This window comes from Lithobates pipiens, unplaced genomic scaffold (assembly GCF_037356315.1).
Source record: "Lithobates pipiens isolate NorthernLeopardFrog02 unplaced genomic scaffold, aLitPip1_a1.2 Scaffold_27, whole genome shotgun sequence".
Lineage (NCBI taxonomy): Eukaryota > Metazoa > Chordata > Amphibia > Anura > Ranidae > Lithobates > Lithobates pipiens.
The window spans coordinates 37,317,622-37,338,770 of NW_027507788.1; the positions used below are offsets into that span (position 1 = coordinate 37,317,622).

Below are 21,149 nucleotides of genomic sequence, written 5' to 3' on the forward strand. Positions count from 1 at the left end.
ATCGTCCTGTGTGCATGAGCTCTAAGCCTCTCAATGCAAACCACAACAAATAATATAACAAATAAACAATCCAAATCCAAATCCAATAAAATCATGTATAAGGACTTGTGTAATCCAATTAAAAATTTACATACACAAACACGCATATATCTATATGGGATTTAACCGACTTTGAACGTGACATGGTTGTTGGTGCCAAACGAGCTGGTCTGCTTATTGTATTTCAAAAACTGCTGATCTACTGGGATTTTCACACAACCATCTCTAGGGTTTACAGAGAATGGTCCGAAAAAGAAAAAAATTTCCAGTGAGCAGCAGTTGTATGGACAAAAGTGCCTTGTTGATGTCAGAGGAGAATGGACAGACTGGTTCCAGATGATAGAAAGGCAACAGTAACTCAAATGATACTGGAGAAGAACACACAGCCACAAAGGGCTTGGAGGGTGCTGCTCACCCCACACGAATGAAAAAATGGAACAAGTTCCCCCACAATATGGGTTTTTAGGCAGCAGAAAACAATAATAAATGCATATCAGGGTAACATGAGAAATATTTTAATATTTATTACCATGAAAAAATAGCAACATGGCATAGAGGTAAAAACATAAGCTCCACCTGAACAGTTAAAAGAGACTCCTATATAAAGAGTACAATAATAACAATGGATGTGCACAAGCAGACACAACTATAAATGACACTGTACAATATAACAACAGTAGAAGTATAGTCCTAATGTGTTTCAAACCCCCTGATTGGGGGTATTTACGGTATCTCTCACAAAAGTGAGTACACCCCTTTTCTTGTAACAACACTGAAGAAATTACACATTGCTACAATGTAAAGTAGTGAGTGTACAGCTTGTATAACAGTGTAAATTTGCTGTCCCCCCAAAATAACTCAACACACAGCCATTAATGTCTAAACCATTAAAATGAGTACACTCCTAAGTGAAAATGTCCAAATTGGGCCCAAAGTGTCAATATTTCGTGCGGCCACCATTATTTTCCAGCACTGCCTTAACCTTCTTGGGCATGGAGTTCACCAGCACTTCATAGGTTGCTACTGGAGTCCTCTTCCTCTCCCCCATGACAACATCACGGAGCTGGAGGATGTTAGAGACCTTGCGCTCCTCCACCTTCCGTTTGAGCATGCCCCACAGATGATCAATAGGGTTTAGGTCTTGAGACAAGTCTGGCCAGTCCATCACCTTTACCCTCAGCTTCTTTAGCAGGGCAGTGGTCTTCTTGGAGGTATGTTTGGGGTCGTTATTTTGGATTACTGCCCTGTGGCCCAGTCTCCTAAGGGAGGGGATCATGCTCTGCTTCAGTATGTCATAATACATGTTTGCATTCATGGTCCCCTCAATGAACTGTAACTCCCCAGTGCCGGCAGCACTCATGCAGCCACAGATCATGACACTCCCACCACCATGCTTTACTGTTGGCAAGACACACTTGTCTTTTACTCCTCACCTGGTTGCCGCCATATACGCTTGACACCATTTGAACCAAAGAAGTTTATCTTGGTCTAATCAGACCACAGAAAATGGTTCCAGTATTCCATGTCCTTAGTCTGCTTGTCTTCAGCAAACTGTTTGCAGGCTTTCTTCTACACAATCTTTAGAAGAGGTTTCATTTTAGGAGGACAGCCATGCAGACCAATTTGATGCAGTGTGCGGTGTATGGTCTGAGCACTAACAGGCTGACCCCCCATCCCTTCAACTTCTGCATCAATGTTGGCACCACTCATATGTTTATTTCCCAAAGACAATCTCTGGATATGACTTTGAGCATATGCACTCAACTTCTTTGGTCGACCATGGCATGGCCTGTTCTGAGTGGAACCTGTTCCTGTTAAACCGCTGCATGGTCTTGGCCACCATGCTGCAGCTCAGAGCAGCAATTATTTTTTTCAGATCCTCAGAGAGATCTTTGCCATGAGGTGCCATGTTGAACTTCCACCAGACAAACAAAGATTAGGGGGGCACACTCTAAAAATGCATTAAAGATGGTGTAATCTTTTTTTCTGTCTGTATGGTCTTATAGCAGCACCATTGTTGATGCATTTTTTAGGGTGTGCCCCCCAAATCTTTGTTTGTATAGTGTATGGATTATGACCAAATCCCTTTGGGCTGGAGCACCCCCCCCCCCCCATACCATTGCCCCTTATTAGTGCATACCTGTGTTATAGGAGTAGTCCTTTAGTTCTCCCATATAGAGGAGTATATGTCTCCCATGGTTCAGAGAAGCAGGATCTTCTATTCTATGGATAGCATAGGACTCACTGATATTGGAGTACTTTGTTATTATGTAAAGTAGTGAGTGTACAGCTAGTATAACAGTGTAATTTTTCTGTCCCTTGAAAATAATTCAACACAGCCATTAATATCTAAACCACCGGTGACAAAAATAAGTACACCCCTAAATGAAAATGTCCAAATTGGGCACAATTAGCCATTTTCCCTACCCGGTGTCATATGACTTGTTAGTGTTACAAGGTCTCAGGTGTGAATGGGGAGCAGGTGTGTTAAATTTTATGTTATCAATCTGACTCATGCCACTGTCACTGGCAGTTCAACGTGGCACCTCATAGCAAAGAAATCTCTGAGAATCTGAAAAAATAATTGTTGCTCTACATAAAGATGGCCTAGGCTATAAGAAGATTGCCAAGACCCTGAAACTGAGCAGAAGATTGCCAAGACCATACAGCGGTTTAACGGGACAGGTTCCACTCAGAACAGGCCTCTCAATGGTCGACCAAAGAAGTTGAGTGCACGTGCTCAGCATATCCAGAGGTTGTCTTTGGGAAATAGACATACGAGTGCTGCCAGCATTGCTGCAAAAGTTGAAGGGGTGGGGGGTCAGCCTGTCAGCGCTCAGACCATACATCACACACTGCATCAAATTGGTCTGCATGGCTGTCATGAAATCAAGGTTAAACTTTTTGGCCATAATTCCAAAAGATATGTTTGCTGCAAAGACAACACTTCACATCACCAAAAGAAAACCATACCCACAGTGAAGTATGGTGGTGGCAGCATCATGCTTTGGGGCAGTTTTTATTCATCTTGTACAGGGGCCGTAGTCAAGGTGGAAGAAATTATGAACAGTTCCAAATACCAGTCAATGTTGGCACAAAACCTTCAGGCTTCTGCTAGAAATCTGAACATGAAGAGGAATTTCATCTTTCAGCATGACAACGACCCAAAGCATACATCCAAATCAACAAAGGAATGGCTTCACTGGAAGAAGATTAAAGTTTTGGAATGGCCCAGCCAGAGCCCAGACCTGAATACCATTGAAAATCTGTGGGGTGATGTGAAAAGGGCTGTGCACAGGAGATGCCCTCACAATCTGATGGATTTGGAGTGTTTTTGCAAAGAAGATTGGGCAAATATTGACAAGTCAAGATGTGCCATGCTGGTAGACTCATATCCAAAAAGGCTGAGTGCTGTAATAAAAAGGGGCTTCAACAAAGTATTAGTTTAAGGGTCTGCACACTTATGCAAACATATTATTTAATTTTTTTATTTTTCCTTCCCTCCACCTAAAAAATTTTGGGTTGTTGTTCAATTGAGTTCTACAGTTTACACTGTAGGTCACAATTAAAGGTGGAACAAGTTCTGAAATAATTTATCAATTTTTTTTTACATCACAAAAACCTGACATTTTAACGGGGTGTGTAGACTTTTTATATCCACTGTACATGCCTTGTGGTTTTGGTAGATCGAGAATCTCAAATGTGAGCTGATTATCCTGGAGGAAGTTCTCTGATCTTCAGCCAGCTTCAGAGGCTTGGTGGATTACCTTACCCTGCAGAGGTATAACTGCATGCCCAGTTGACCTCGCTAGCAATAGGAGGTCCACAGCATCTGGTAAGAGTCCCCATTAATAGAGTGATTGATGTCAAAGGAGGATCTGAATGCTCCTTGGTGGTGGAACTCCTCTGCAGGAATTTTCCTGTTGAAGTTACACCTTTTTTACATTACGTGGACTCTCACTTATACAGCATCTCACAAAAGTGAGTACACCCCTCACACTTTTGTAAATATTTTATTACATCTATGTGACAACACTGGAAAAAATAACACTTTGTTACAATGTAAAGTAGTGAGTGCACAGCTTGTATAACAGTGTAAATTTTCTGCCACCTCAAAATAACTCAACACATAGCCATAAATGTATGGCTGGCAACAAAAGAGAGTACACCCCTAAGTGAAAATGTCCAAATCGGGCACAATTAGCCATTTTCCCTCCCCGGTTTCATGTAACTTGTTAGTTAGTGTTACAAGGTTTGAGGTGTGAATGGGAAGCAGGTGTGTTAAATTTGGTGGTATCGCTCTTACTCTCTCATACTGGTCACTGGAAGTTCAACATGGCACCTCATGGCAAAGAACTCCCTGAGGATCCGAAAAAAAGAATTGTTGCTCTACATAAAGATGGCCTAGGCTATAAGAAGATTGCCAAGTCCCTGAAACTGAGCTGCAGCATGGCGGCCAAGACCATACAGCGGTTTAACAGGACAGATTTCACTCAGAACAGGCCTCGCCATGGTCGACCAAAGAAGTTGAGTGCACGTGCTCAGTGTCATATCCAGAGGTTGTCTTTGGGAAATAGACGTATGAGTGCTGCCAGCATTGCTGCAGAATTTGAAGGGGTGGCAGGTCAGACTGTCAGTGCTCAGACCATACACCATACTGCACACTGCATCAAATTGATATGCATGGCTGTCGTCCCAGAAGGAAGCCTCTTCTAAATATGATGCACAAGAAAGTCAGCAAACCATTTGCTGAAGACAAGCAGACCAAGGGCATGGATTACTGGAACCATATCCTGTGGTGTGATGAAACCAAGATAAACTTCTTTGGTTCAGGGGGTGTCAAGTGTGTGGCAGCAACCAGGTGAGGAGTACAAAGACAAGTGTATCTTGCCTACAGTCAAGCATGGTGGTGGGAGTGTCATGGTCTGGGGCTGCATGAGTGCTGCGGAACTGGGGAGCTACAGTTTATTGAGGGAACCATGAATGCCAACATGTACTGTGACATACTGAAGCAGAGCATGATCCCCTCCCTTCAGAGACTGGGCCGCAGGGCAGTATTCCAACATGATAAAGACCCTAAGCACACCCTAAGTTGAGGGTAAAGGTGATGGACTGGCCAAGCATGTCTCTAGACCTAAACCATATGGAGCATCTGTGGGGGATCCTCAAACAGAAGGTGGAGGAGCACAAGGTCTCTAACATCCACCAGTTCCGTGATGTCATCATAAAGAAGTGCTAGAGGACTCCAGTGGCAACCTGTGAAGCTCTAGTGAACTCCATGCCCAATGGGATTAAGGCGGTGCTAGAAAATAATGGTGGCCACACAAGATATTGACACTTTGGGCCCAATTTGGACATTTCCACTTAGGGGGTGTATTCAATTGTGTTGCCAGAGGATTAGACATTAATGAGTTATTTTGAGGGGACAGCAAATTTGCACTGTTATACAAGCAGTATACTCACTACTTTAGATTGTAGCTAATTGTAATTTCTTCAGTGTTATCACATTAAAAGATATGTATAAAAAATGAGAAATAAATGGTTCTTCTTCTCAGCGCTATGGTGTTTAAAATTAAACAGCAAACAAACTGGTAAAAAACGAAATGATCTAAAATCAGAAATACAATGTATTTGTCAGCAGCCGCTTAATATACAAAACCATTTAAAATATTCACGAGATAAAAGAGTCCAAAGTTCTTAAGCTGTACCAGGTATTTATCAAAGCTGTCAATGGTCAATAAATCTGGCTAGCGTATGTAAATCAAAATATGAGAACAGAAAACAAACACATTGGAATGACATACTAAAAAAGGGGGGGAAAATTGGGGAACTTGGGACTTTGAGCGAAGCCATGGCTTAGAACAGTTATGCAGATAGTCAGGGGAGAGCAAGTATTGAGCCAGTAAGACTAGGTGTAGAAGTGACAGTTACAACAATAAAACCATAGATGTCATCGAGAGCTTCCATCCCTGAATGCATACTAAAAAAGGGGGGGAAAATTGGGGAACTTGGGACTTTGAGTGAAGCCATGGCTGGGTAAAGTCATGTGCCTCCATCCCTATCATCTAGAAATAAAAGCTTCACCGCGGCAGGGGGCGGCGGTGATGCTAAAGGAAAAAAGTGGGACTTTAAATGAAGCTCAGGATGACAAAAATGAGTAAAATGGTGGAAAATAAGGATTTAATAATGCGTAAAAAACACGTTTACATACAATTCATTCCATGTATACAAAAATGCACCCGTAACATGGTGTCAATCTGAAACCTGGCAATAATTGATAATAACATATTTACAACCATTAATATTCAAAGTAAAATAAAAGGGACCACCATACTCATAGTTGGATATAAATGTTAAGATAATAGCCTCTGCACTGTCAATAGGCTCAAAAACCCAAATATGTTAGAAGAAGTATAACACATATCATGATGGTTATGTAGTTCATATATCAGTAGCTCGACGCGTTTCGCGGCTTTAAACCACTCTTCAGGAGCAGACATGTAAGATATCTGCAATAGGAAAATATTTGTAGGTAAGTATATTAAATCAGGGTAGGGGGGATGGATAAAGCCCCCCCAAAAAACAGTATAAAACAAAAATGGCTTACAAATATGTGTGCACTGGAAAGTAGGGCGCCAAAGACCCCAGGCCACCCCAGAGCATCGGTGTCGGGAGCCGAGAGGGCATGTATAGGGCGGCGATCATCACAGGCAGGCGTCCGGGCGAGCTCCAAGCATCCCTAGTGTGAATGTGAGAACTGGTGAGGTGTGGTGAAAACAAAGGTTGAAAACCGAAAACAAAAAACAAACCACGAAAAAAGAGGACCGAAAATAATGTTGAAGGGTGAATGTGTGGGGTGTGAGACCAGTGGATAAGGGTTAGTAAGAAAAGTGATGAATGTGGAAGTGAGAAAATGAAATCCAAACAGAAGTGATGGTAGAAGACCATGGTAAGAGGTCATCACCGAAACATTCAATGGATAAGGAGTTAAATGAAGATAGAGTGTAAGAAATACCTGTATTAGAAAGGAAAGGAAACAGTCCATAATTAATGTGAAGCCAATTGTAGTGTAGGGCTCAGAGGAACTCAGAGCACACCCGGACTGACGCCCATAAATACACGCCGCCACAGCCACGCCCCCTACGCCACAACCACAGACATGGGGGGGACCGCGGGGACGCCGATGCCCGGACGTACATGCGCCAGGCAGTCGGCACCACCCCAGTCCCACCTACAGTCGGGAGAATGGATAGTGCTGAGCCGGAAGGACCACGCAACAAAGGCGCCGTACAGCCGGCGCGCACATGTGACGTCGACACACAGTGGCGGCAGACCCGCCCCCCGAACGTCAAATGTGGGCGGGGAGAAAAACCCCAGTGTGCGTTGCGGCTCCCGCACCAATTGAATACGGGCAGTAAAAGAGCAGAGACTACCCAGACAACCAGTGCACATAATATTGGAAGTAACAGTATACAATGTTATACCATAAGGTAACCATAGTAATAATCGGTAAAGAAATTATACACTTAGAACAGTTATGCAGATAGTCAGGGGAGAGCCAGTATTGAGCCAGTAAGACTAGGTGTAGAAGTGACAGTTACAACAATAAAACCATAGATGTCATCGAGAGCTTCCATCCCTGAATGCATACTAAAAAAGGGGGGGACAATTGGGGAACTTGGGACTTTGAGTGAAGCCATGGCTGGGTAAAGTCATGTGCCTCCATCCCTATCATCTAGAAATAAAAGCTTCACCGCGGCAGGGGGCGGCGGTGATGCTAAAGGAAAAAAGTGGGACTTTAAATGAAGCTCAGGATGACAAAAATGAGTAAAATGGTGGAAAATAAGAATTTAATAATGCGTAAAAAACACGTTTACATACAATTCATTCCATGTATACAAAAATGCACCCATAACATGGTGTCAATCTGAAACCTGGCAATAATTGATAATAACATATTTACAACCATTAATATTCAAAGTAAAATAAAAGGGACCACCATACTCATAGTTGGATATAAATGTTAAGATAATAGCATCTGCACTGTCAATAGGCTCAAAAACCCAAATATGTTAGAAGAAGTATAACACATATCATGATGGTTATGTAGTTCATATATCAGTAGCTCGACGCGTTTCGCGGCTTTAAACCGCTCTTCAGGAGCAGACATGTAAGATATCTGCAATAGGAAAATATTTGTAGGTAAGTATATTAAATCAGGGTAGGGGGGGATGGATAAAGCCCCCCCAAAAAACAGTATAAAACAAAAATGGCTTACAAATATGTGTGCACTGATAAGTAGGGCGCCAAAGACCCCAGGCCACCCCAGAGCATCGGTGTCGGGAGCCGAGAGGGCATGTATAGGGCGGCGATCATCACAGGCAGGCGTCCGGGCGAGCTCCAAGCATCCCTAGTGTGAATGTGAGAACTGGGGAGGTGTGGTGAAAACAAAGGTTGAAATCCGAAAACAAAAAACAAATCACGAAAAAAGAGGACCGAAAATAATGTTGAAGGGTGAATGTGTGGGGTGTGAGACCAGTGGATAAGGGTTAGTAAGAAAAGTGATGAATGTGGAAGTGAGAAAATGAAATCCAAACAGAAGTGATGGTAGAAGACCATGGTAAGAGGTCATCACCGAAACATTGGAATGACAGGTGGTGATAAAAAGAGTCAGAAGACACAAGTGGTGTTCCTAGTATTGATTGAGATATGTACACCTTTCTCCAGAATCCTCCAAACTGTGTATCACACCCCACTCTGGGGTTTAAACTCACCAGATAGTAGTAGTTTTCAAGCCTCAAAACTCCTTAGCCATTGCCATCCACAATATGAACTGGATCAGAGCTTCATACAATCTCCACAGGTTTTCAGATATAAGATATAAGAAAAGAAAAACTCTGCATAGTATAGATCCGTTTTACCTTTTATTGCAATCCTCCAATCATTAAAAAATTTACACTGTAACACGATCTGTATCCAAACTGGTCAAAAGGTTTAGTGTCAGCGTTATCTCCAGTCTAACTGAGGAGCCGGAGGTGGATGAAGATCATCTCAGTAAGCTAATCAGCCTACAAACTGTCAGGGCTGGCTTAGCCCTTCCTTCTCTGGGCTTGCTGCTCAGCTGTCAGCTAACTGCCAGCTTTCATCTCTCCCCACAGTTACCAGCTGTTCCTGATCATGCTTGTCTGACCTGCCTACTTAAAGCTGTAAAGCTCACTTCACCTCTGCCTTCGCCTTGGTCACATCACAAGAAACCATCTCCTGTGGTTCTGTTATAGACTGGCTTGCTGACATCCCTTCTGGCTCCTTATCCTGCTTGTTTTCTGTTGCTCTACTTGGATCCCTGACTTCTGGCCTGGCTGATTACCTGATCTGGTTATTGAACTCTGGCCTGGCTGACTACTTGATCCGGTTACTAGACTCTGGCTAAGCTTTGACTACGCTTTCTCTATTTACCTTTTTATTTTTATTCAATAAACAAGTGTGATTTAATTGTACTTCTATCTCAGTCTGATTCATGGTTTCTGACACAAACATACCTTGCAGTTATCTCTCTCAAGCTGTGGAACGCAAAACGTAAATTCCAGTCGCCACAAGATCATTCCTGACACGTTTCGTCATTACGACTTCATCTGAAAGCGCGGTGGTGCAGTGCGGCGTCCTGGAATTTATCAGAATTTTGAGTGAGATTAACTCTCTAAATGCCAGAAACCGCTCTATTAAATAGGTGCACATTAGCGCTAACTTGAGTAATGCTCACAGGCTATCAATCTCTTAGTACCTAATTGGCAACGGCTGACACTAAACATTAGATTAGGTTTAAAGTAGACTTTAGTCTCCAAGCTAACAGACCGTTCATTTTTTGCCCACACATAGTGGCCATCATCCTCTCTGGCTGAGGAACATACCTAAAGGCCAAATGATGCAGGTAAAAAGGAATTGCTCCACTACTGAGAATTATGACACTCAATCTGTGGTGCTAAAAAGCAGATTTTTAGAAAAAGGCTACAATGCTCAACACTTAGATACAGTTGTGGAGGAGATAAGATGTTCCCAGAGAAGAATGTCTAAGGGATAAAATACCAGAGACAAACAATAAATGCCATGAATGGGTCTTTATATCAGCTTTTCATTTACATGTCCTATGTCTAGATAAGACTCTTAAAAGTAGAGCTTCCACTCATACCCAAGTTTATCTACAGAAAAGCCCCACATTTTGGAGACCTAGTAGTTAAAAGGGTGGTCGACCCCCTCAGTTAGATGTCCGTCATTTTGGGACAGAGATGGCTTCTTCGCATGCAGAACGTACAAGTCATGTAAAGAAGTGTCTAGACCCATGAGAGGTGTGGACAAATTTATATCAACCTATAACAACAACAAGGAATTCTCTATCTAAGAATTGTTTACGCTCTGGAGTGCCCATGTGGGTTGATGTACATGGGTAGAACCAAAAGGATGTTGAGGATAAGAATAACAGAACATGTCCATAATAAACTGGGTTTTAAAGATCATAATGTGTCACTTCACTTTAAACTGCATCACAATCAAGACCCTTCTGGTCTGAAATTTTTGGGTATAGACATAGGTGTGCGCAGCCTATTGCATTAGGGTGTGCACCCCAAAGCTCAAACGTATATATGCATGTGTGTGTGCATGTGTATATAGACTGACGGTGTCAGTAGAGCAGTGGGCGGTGTCAGCAGAGCAGTGGACGTTGTCAGTAGAGCAGTAGATGGTGTCATAAGGGCAGGGATTGGTGTCAGTAGTTTTCATTTTTTTTTTTTTTACAATTTTGTTTAGAACCTTTTTCTATTTGGTGAAATATCAGGGGTCTAAACAGGGGAAATATGAGCCACACTGGGTGATTAGGGTGTGCCCAGGCACACCTGGCACACCCTGTGTGCACGCCTATGGGTATAGAGCATATAAAACCAATATAGTGAGTAGGGATGAGCTTCGTGCTCGAGTTGAACTCATGTTCGACTTGAACATTGGCTGTTTGGCCGTTCGCTTCATTTCGAACATTATGCGCCGTTCGTGACAAATTCGAGTGGCGCGTCACAGCCCATAATTCACTGCGGCATCGCAGTGCATAGCTAGCTGATGATTGGCCAAGCATGCACTATGACCTACATGCTTTGGCCAATCACAACGCCGTCAGCACAGAGAGCCATAATTGACCAAAAGAAGGGTGCCTTTGGCCAATCATAGCTCAGGGGAGTAGGTACACGCCCCACACTATATAAGGCCGCCTGCGTGTCGGCCTTGTGTAGTGTGTTGCGGCATGTGAGAGAGATAGATAGAGAGTCAGAGTGTCCTTTCATTTCAGTTAGAGCAGGCAGTTTAGCTAGATCTCACTTCAGAGTATTCCTGTTATTCTCACTGCAGTTTATTAAGTCAGTGTACTGTATACTGGGCTCAGTGTGCAGCTAAAGATGACTGCAGACCATCCCTGTTCTCTGCCTAACAATATAGGTTGCCAGTTTATGAGCTAAGCTGCAGTTTATAAAGTCGGTGTACTGCAGATAATTCCTTGTGTACCTATTCCAATACATCAAAGACAGTATGTCTGGAAGGCCAACAAGGAGAGGCAGACAAACACAGGCCAATAAAAGAGGTCATGGACACACTGCATCCTCATCAGCACATGGCTGTGGGGCACGCTTGTCCTTTTTTTCGGCAGCTGGTTGTGTGGAGCCGCAACATGCGAAAGAGTTGGTAGATTGGATGACCAAGCCATCCTCCTCATCCTCTCTCACCAACACTCAGGGTACTTTGTCTGGCAAAGCAGCCTCTTCCCTCGACTCAATGGCATCACTCACTCCTTCCCTAGCTCCCCCATGTCCCGAGGAGTCCCCAAAACTGTTTGACCACAGTGTTGGGTACATGCTGCAGGAGGATGCGTAGCATTTTGAGGGCTCCGATGATGGTACGCAGCTTGAGGAAGGCAGTTACGTGAGCCCAGAGAGAAGAGGGGGTCCCAGACGGGCACAGTGGCTGCAATTGAAGGCACAGTGGCTTCATTTGACTGCTCCTTAGCTAATTTTAAATAAATAAACTTAGGCTTTAAGGGGGCAAGAGCAGGTAGCTCAGTGCATGTCAGGTAGGTCAGTGCATGTTAGGTAGGTCAGTGTGGGTCAGTGTATGTCAGATAGGTAGTTCATTGTGTGTCAGGTAGGTCAGTGCATGTCAGGTAGTTCAGTGTATGTCAGATAGGTAGGTCAGTGTGTATCAGTCAGGTAGGTCGGTGTATGTCAGTCAGATAGGTCAGTGCGTGTCTTGTAGGTCAGTGTATGTCAGGTAGGTAGGTCAGTGTGTGTCAGGTAGGTCAGTGCATGTCAGCCAGGTAGGTCAGTGCATGTCAGGTAGGCAAGTGCCTGCCAGCCAGGTAGGTCAATGCATGTCAGGTTGGTCAGTGCATGTCAGGTAGGTCAGTGTATGTCAGGTAGATCAGTGTATGTCAGGTAGGTCAGTGCATGTCATGTAGGTCAGTGTATGTCATGCAGGCCAGTGCATGTCAGATAGGTCAGTGTGTGCCAGGTAGGTCAGTGTATGTAAGGTAGGTCAGTGTATGTAAGGTAGGTCAGTGTGTGTCAGGTAGGTCAATGCATGTCATGTAGGTCAGTGTATGTCATGCAGGCCAGTGTATGTCATGCAGGCCAGTGCATGTCAGGTAGGTCAGTGTATGTCAGGTAGGTCAGTGCGTGTTAGGTAGGTCAGTGTGTGTCAGGTAGGTCAATGCATGTCATGTAGGTCAGTGTATGTCATGCAGGTCAGTGTGTGTCAGGTAGGTCAGTGTATGTAAGGTAGGTCAGTGTATGTAAGGTAGGTCAGTGTGTGTCAGGTAGGTCAGTGCATGTCAGGTAGGTCAATGCATGTCATGTAGGTCAGTGTATGTCATGCAGGCCAGTGCATGTCAGATAGGTCAGTGTGTGTCAGGTAGGTCAGTGAATGTCCCCCCCCCCCGGGTGCCGGGCTCTGACTTCGGGCTGAAGCCCCTGGTCTTTTTGCCACCTAGCAACTCCCCGGTCTACAGGTAAACATATACAGGTCCTTCTCAAAAAATTAGCATATTGTGATAAAGTTCATTATTTTCTGTAATGTACTAATAAACATTAGACTTTCATATATTTTAGATTCATTACACACAACTGAAGTAGTTCAAGCCTTTTCTTGTTTTAATATTGATGATTTTGGCATACAGCTCCTGAAAACCCAAAAATCCTATCTAAAAAAATTAGCATATTTCATCCGACCAATAAAAGAAAAGTGTTTTTAATACAAAAAAAGTCAACCTTCAAATAATTATGTTCAGTTATGCACTCAATACTTGGTCGGGAATCCTTTTGCAGAAACGACTGCTTCAATGCGGCGTGGCATGGAGGCAACCAGCCTGTGGCACTGCTGAGGTGTTATGGAGGCCCAGGATGCTTCGATAGCGGCCTTAAGCTCATCCAGAGTGTTGGGTCTTGCGTCTCTCAACTTTCTCTTCCCAATATCCCACAGATTCTCTATGGGGTTCAGGTCAGGAGAGTTGGCAGGCCAATTGAGCACAGTAATACCATGGTCAGTAAACCATTTACCAGTGGTTTTGGCACTGTGAGCAGGTGCCAGGTCGTGCTGAAAAATGAAATCTTCATCTCCATAAAGCTTTTCAGCAGATGGAAGCATGAAGTGCTCCAAAATCTCCTGATAGCTAGCTGCATTGACCCTGCCCTTGATAAAGCACAGAGGACCAACACCAGCAGCTGACATGGCACCCCAGACCATCACTGACTGTGGGTACTTGACACTGGACCTCAGGCATTTTGGCATTTCCCTCTCCCCAGTCTTCCTCCAGACTCTGGCACCTTGATTTCCGAATGACATGCAAAATTTGCTTTCATCCGAAAAAAAGTACTTTGGACCACTGAGCAACAGTCCAGTGCTGCTTCTCTGTAGCCCAGGTCAGGCGCTTCTGCCGCTGTTTCTGTTTCAAAAGTGGCTTGACCTGGGGAAGGCGGCACCTGTAGCCCATTTCCTGCACACGCCTGTTCACGGTGGCTCTGGATGTTTCTACTCCAGACTCAGTCCACTGCTTCCGCAGGTCCTCCAAGGTCTGGAATCGGTCCTTCTCCACAATCTTCTTCAGGGTCCGGTCACCTCTTCTCGTTGTGCAGCGTTTTCTGCCACACTTTTTCCTTCCCACAGACTTCCCATTGAGGTGCCTTGATACAGCACTCTGGGAACAGCCTATTCGTTCAGAAATTTCTTTCTGTGTCTTACCCTCTTGCTTGAGGGTGTCAATGATGGCCTTCTGGACAGCAGTCGGGTCGGCAGTCTTACCCATGATTGCGGTTTTGAGTAATGAACCAGGCTGGGAGTTTTTAAAAGCCTCAGGAATCTTTTGCAGGTGTTTAGAGTTAATTAGTTGATTCAGATGATTAGGTTAATAGCTTGTTTAGAGAACCTTTTCATGATATGCTAATTTTTTGAGATAGGAATTTTGGGTTTTCATGAGCTGTATGCCAAAATCATCAATATTAAAACAAGAAAAGGCTTGAACTACTTCAGTTGTGTGTAATGAATCTAAAATATATGAAAGTCTAATGTTTATCAGTACATTACAGAAAATAATGAACTTTATCACAATATGCTAATTTTTTTAGAAGGACCTGTAGATTTAGAATATATAACTGATGATGATAATGTTGATAACAATTTACATTTCGTAGGGAGACCAGAAGGAAACATTGCTTGCACCACTGTGCCTGAAGAACAGAATATTGAACTTGGCTGTTCCTGGTCAGGAGGAAATCCAGCAGCTAATGTGTCCCTGACCTTCAGTGGAACAACAACGATTGAAACAAACAATGTAACCAGCCTGGTATCCATAGGTGATATTTTCCAAGGATCAGATCTCATCTGCCATGGAGATCAACTGGGAAGAACATCTCAGTGTACAATGAGAATAGGTGAGTTTTAGTATAATAATTCTCTATTTTCCACCACAGTCAGGGTTGTATCAATCAGACTCAGAGCCCAGATAAAGTGGAATAACCCTGGGCTCCGTATAAAGGGGGCAGCATCCAAAACCTATAAAACTATCTTTTGTGTCTTCAGAGCTTTGTATCTATAAACAGGGATTTTAATGGTCTTGCAATTGTCATATTGTATTAATTATTCGTTCTGTTATTATTTCTGATGTTTTTTGTATCTAACCAAGATGTGTATTTATAATCATGTTGTTACCAGTCATTACAGTTGTAAAAATCTATACTATCAACAATATGTATTCTTTAATCATGTTTCGAATAGAGAAATAAAAATATTTTTATAATAGCTACTATTGTGCATTATTTTAATCCCGTGCTTAAAGCGGGATTCCACTGCTTAGAACGTTTTTTTGGATTAGGCATAGTCACAATCAATATTCTTAATAAGCATAGCACTTACTTGTAGTGTTTCTGCAAACAGCAGCATGCCTTTGTCCGCTCAGAAATGACTTTATAAAACCGTCTCCTGACGGTTTCCATTTTGCCTGTGGGCATGTGAAGCCCACAGGCATCCTCTTCCGGGAGAGTGTGCTCCAAAATGACCAGCATGCACCGCCCGTTCTATGTAAGATCTCGCGCATGCGCAGTCTGAGCAATCTCGAGCGGCGTCAACAGCTCCGGTTGCCATGACAACGGGTGTTGTCGTCGGAAGTCCCGCCCCGTTGTGATGGCAACGGAGATAAACCCTCTGAACGTGGGTGTCGTGATGACGTCACTTCCCTTCTCTGCCTCGCGTGAGATCTCCAGCCTATGCACACCACAGACTCCTGGGAAAAAAAATAAAGATCCCAGGAGCCCATGCGGCAGACCGGAACAAGTGACCTGGCGATTAAGCCCCGCCCCTTTCCACATCGGCTCCTCCCCTTTCCGCAATTCACTGTGGCAGAAAATTTGAAATAGAAAAAAAACAGAGGAAGACAGCTGAAAGGTAAGGGGGTTACCTAGCGTTTAGGGAAGGGGGGATCACATAGACCTAGGAGTGTATTTTAGGGTGGACCTCCGCTTTAATTTAAATTCCCGAAAAACCTTCTTTCTTTGTTCAATGATGACAGGGACGGAGGCCTATGGCCTTAATGGCCATGGCCTCATTTAAAGTCCCAAATTTTCCCATTCCCCTCTCCCAAAGTCAGCAGGCAAATGAGTTCTTGCAGAGAAATAAAGAAACATTTTCAGACTTGCCAGGGCTCACTAGTGTTATAGAGCATGATATTGTCACAGAACCAGGAGTCAAAGTTTTTGTCCGGCCCTACCGCATCCCAGAGGCTCAAAGGAAGGCCGTTTCAGAGGAAGTAAAAAAGATGTTAGACCTAGGGATTATTGAGGAATCGCAGAGTGAGTGGTCGAGCCCGATTGTGTTGGTACCGAAGCCCAACGGGACTCTGCGATTCTGCAATGATTTCCGTAAACTTAATGAAGTTTCCCGGTTTGATGCCTACCCCATGCCCCGGGTAGATGAGCTTATTGAGAGACTAGGTCCAGCCAGGTATATCACTACGTTAGACCTTACCAAGGGATATTGCCAAATACCGTTGACTAAGGCTGCTAGAGAGAAAACTGCTTTTTCTACCCCAGAGGGGAGTTTTCAGTACAAAAGGATGCCTTTTGGATTTCAAACTGCTCCAGCCACGTTCCAGAGAGCAATGGATAGGATTTTACGACCTCACCGGAAGTATGCCTCAGTATACTTGGACGATATAGTCATTTTTAGCAAAGACTGGGAATCACATTTGCCCAAAGTGCAGGCAGTGCTGGACTCTCTTTGGAAGGAAGGGTTTACAATAAACCCTGAAAAATGTGCTTTGGGAATGGAGGAGGTGAAATACCTGGGTTATATCGTGGGTAGAGGGGTAGTGAAGCCGCAGGTCAACAAGATAGAGGCTATACAGAATTGGCCCCGCCCCCTCACAAAAAAGCAGGTACGTGCATTCCTGGGCATGGTGGGATACTACAGGAGGTTTGTACCCAACTTTGCCACGTTGGCGGCTCCGTTGACCGATCTGACTAAGGGTCGGAAATCGGTCATGGTGGAGTGGAATGCAGATGCTGAGAAGGCTTTTTTGGAGCTCAAGTCGGCGCTGTGCCAACACCCTGTCCTGGTAGCACCTAATTTTTCAAAAGAGTTTGTTGTCCAGACTGATGCTTCCGATGTAGGATTGGGAGCGGTGTTGTCACAGGTTATTCATGGCGAGGAACACCCGATAGTCTTCCTCAGCAGGAAGTTAACACCAGCGGAGAAAAAACCTTTTGGGGAGGAAATTTAGGTTGATTTTTGACCATGCCCCTTTAACATGGCTGAGACAGGGAAAAGGGACTAATGCCAGGGTTACCCGGTGGTTCCTGGCACTCCAGGAATTTAAATTTGTAGTGGAGCATAGGCCCGGGAGACTGAATCAAAATGCAGATGCCCTCTCCCGAGTCCATTGTCTGAGCTCCACTGTTGCCTCCACCTCCTTGGCGTTGGGGCACAGGGGGGGGATATGTACAGGACGCCGTGGCTGGGTCCTGGAAGGACGCTATATTTCCCCTCTGTTTGGGTTGTGGTCTCTTTAAGGGAATAAAAATTGATTAACCCACCTGTTAAGGAAGTGTCTTTAAAAAACAAGACAGGAAGTGGTAGATGGGTGTGGAGAAGACATGGTGGATGGTGGATGGTGTTTATTTTTGACTGCAGCAACTGAAGTGGACAGCAGTGTCCTGTTTGGAAGGCTCCTGGCAGGGGAAGCTACCTGCCATCAAGATCAAGCTCTGTTTTGATAAGGACAGCTGTTCTGGACTTTGCAAGTCGGTGAGACTACAAACCTTTTTCCTTTTGTTTTTGGCTGCTGTAAAGCTATTTAAGTTAATAAACCCTTTGTTGTATGAAAAGCCTGTGTCCTGCGATCTACCTGGTCCCCCGAACATTACAACACGTATAATATACTTTCTTTCAAATATAGAAAGCCTATTATACTTGACTGCTGAGCTGAGTGCTGACCGATTCTGCAGCTGTCTTTTATCAGTGTAGGGACTGAGGGGCAGTCTGCAAATCACTAGCTACTAGGTCCACAAAGGTCCTTTTAAGAACTGGTATAGGTGTACTATTTGGTGTGCAGCATATAGGGGTGTAATACACGTATAAAATAATTGCACATAAAGAAAGCATAGTATAGTGCATTTCCACTGTGCAGCATTGTGACTGCTAAGCGGTTCTGCAGCGATACTACAAAGAGTGACAAACGCAATTAAAAAAAAAAGTATTATAACTGATGTGATAGACCAGTGGCCCCCAAAAACGACAGATTGAAGTGGGGTGTTATATACCTTTTTCCACATACATACTGCACTTCTCTAGAGACTTTTGTCACAGGTTCATTTAAAAAATGACAGGCAGAGCAAGAGGCAGGCCCTTCCGCAGGGGTGATAGGGGTAGGGCAGGAGCAACAGACTTGAGCAAAAGTGGAAAACTGCAGAAGGTACGTGCGATTACGTCAAAGGACGCACCAGACTTGGTTGAGTGGCTCACTCAGCCTTACTCTTCTGCACCCTCCTCATCCTCTCGATCTGCACCCTCTTCAATCGCTGCTGTGTGCACCCCCAAAGACACTACCACCAACAGTGCTCTCTATCACGGTGCTGGTGTCAGTGCTCTCTATCTCGGTGCTGGTGTCAGTGCTCTCTATCACGGTGCTGGTGTCAGTGCTCTCTATCTCGGTGCTGGTGTCAGTGCTCTCTATCTCGGTGCTGGTGTCAGTGCTCTCTATCTTGGTGCTGGTGTCAGTGCTCTCTATCTTGGTGCTGGTGTCAGTGCTCTCTATCTCGGTGCTGGTGTCAGTGCTCTCTATCACGGTGCTGGTGTCAGTGCTCTCTATCTCGGTGCTGGTGTCAGTGCTCTCTATCTCGGTGCTGGTGTCAGTGCTCTCTATCTCGGTGCTGGTGTCAGTGCTCAGTCTCTATTATGGTGCTGGTGTCAGTGCTCAGTCTCTATCACGGTGCTGGTTTCAGGCAGTGAGGAAGATAGCAGCAGAGAAGCCAATCAGCAGGCAGTGCCAGAAACATGGCTGAGGATCAGCACTGGACTAGCACTCCCGGACCACCGAAGTGGAGCCCTGCATAGGTGGGGGTAGGGGCCGGGCAGAGGGAGGAGCTCAAGCACAGGTTGGCACACTGGGACACTGGCACAGGACTGCGCTGCCCTGACTGTGGCACTGATCATCTCCTGCACCCCTTCATAGCCTGCCCTGACCTTGCCTCTCCTCCGTGGCCTTCATGCGCTCCTGAATTGTAAAAATTTTGCAGATAAAAAAAGAATGCTTGTCGTTGACGATCCCAGATTCACTTACTACTTTTGTTATGTCAGTGTCAATGTTGTGGGACTATGTGTGCACAGCTAGTAAGTATTTTGTGGCTGAAAATATGACCTGTAGGTTTTTAAGTGTCGCCTGCCATTAAAGTTAATGGGGTCCGCAGCAAACTTTGCGGTTCGCAAACTTTTGCCCGTGTTCGCGGCTCGCGTTCGCGAAACGTCCCGTCGGACGTTCGTCCATCACTAGTTGGAATATCCGACCGTGTGTACAGGGCATAACAATTCAAAAAAATAATGCTTGCTATCTGGGATTGTGTATCACAAATGATTTCCATTCACTTCTCATCTCTCTGAATTATCTTTGCAATATCTTCCTGTCTAATTGCTTTCCAAAGATGGTCGCAGGACCTTTTTCAGGACTGGTTTTCTAATGCTGACAACAATAGACCATGCCTGCATAAAGTGTAATAACACGGTCAGTTGTGTGTGTCCAAACAAAGATTTTAAAGGCAGTATCACCAGCCAAGATTGCAAGTAATTGTGCTGCAAGTTTGAAAATGACTTACTTAAGCTATTGCTAGACTTGCCAGGCTTCACAAGTTTGTTGCACAATTGCAGCAAGTCCGCATTAAATGACTCCAGATCAACTTTCTTTGCAAACTTTCTGCAAGTCTGCTGCGCGTTCTGGTTCAGTTATGTTGTGCAATAGTCATCCCACCACAGGGGGTCACTGTGGCTGAATTGTCATGCTGTAGACTTGCAGAGCTCTTGCTGTAGACTCACCACTGCAACTTATCTGTTGCTAGAGACTTGCCACGAAAATTTGCTGCAGATTGGAAAAGTGTCAACTAGAACTTGTGCTTCTAGTGCTCTGCAAGTGTACAACTTGCCAGTGAAAATGTGCAGCAAGTTAAAGCGGAGGTCCACCCTAAAGTGGACCTTCCGCTCATCGGAACCCTCCCCCCCTCCGGTGCCACAATCGGCACCTTTCAGGGGGGAGGGGGGTGCAGTTACCTGGATAATCCAGGTAACTGCACCCACTTCCGGGATAGCTCTCTGCGGAAAGGGGCGTAACTTACGCCCCTTTCCGCAAGTGCCCGCCCCTTCCCGCAAGTGCCCCGCTGCCTGCTGGGAAACGCACAGATCCCAGAGGCAGCGGGGAGCGTCCTTATTGCGCAGCGCGATTCGCGCATGCGCAGTAGGGAACCGGGAAATGAAGCCGAAAGGCTCCATTTCCTGATTCCCATACCCAAGATGGCGGCGGCAGGACCCGACAGACAACCTAGAGATTGGCTTCGGGTGCCGACATCGCGGGCGCGCTGGACAGGTAAGTGTCACTATTTTAAAAGTCAGCAGCTGCAGTATTTGTAGCTGCTGGCTTTAAAAAAAAAAAAAAACGCGGAGTCCCGGTGGACTCCCGCTTTAACAGATTTCCAATTCAACAATACCACAAATTTGTGGCAAGTGTTCCTTGCTATCTGGGATGTTTACTTCAATTAAAGCTACAGAATTGTCATGATTTTAAAAGTAATTTTCAATATTTTTAACATGTGTAAAGCTTATATGAGATGTTAGCAATTGTCAATATGCAGTGCTTTGCAAACGTATTCACCCCCTTGGCTTTTTACCTATTTTGTTACATTACAGCCTTTAGTTCAATGTTTTTTAATCTGAATTAAAAAATGCGTATGTATTCACCCCCTTTGTTATGAAGCCCATAAAAAGCTCTGGTGCAACCAATTACCTTCAGTCACATAATTAGTGAAATGACGACCACCTGTATGCATTCTAAG

General features: G+C 44.5%; 1 protein-coding gene across 12 annotated transcripts in view; it reads left to right on the forward strand.

Moving 5' to 3' along the window:
* LOC143933776 (matrix-remodeling-associated protein 5-like) overlaps window positions 1–21,149 on the forward strand; it is a 337,821-nt gene that overhangs the window by 283,688 nt on the left and 32,984 nt on the right. For all 12 annotated transcript variants that reach the window (XM_077456794.1, XM_077456787.1, XM_077456788.1 and 9 more), the window contains one exon: window positions 14,754–14,993. In XM_077456794.1, coding sequence (XP_077312920.1) covers window positions 14,754–14,993 — 240 coding nt within the window. The remainder of the gene's footprint in view (window positions 1–14,753; window positions 14,994–21,149) is intronic.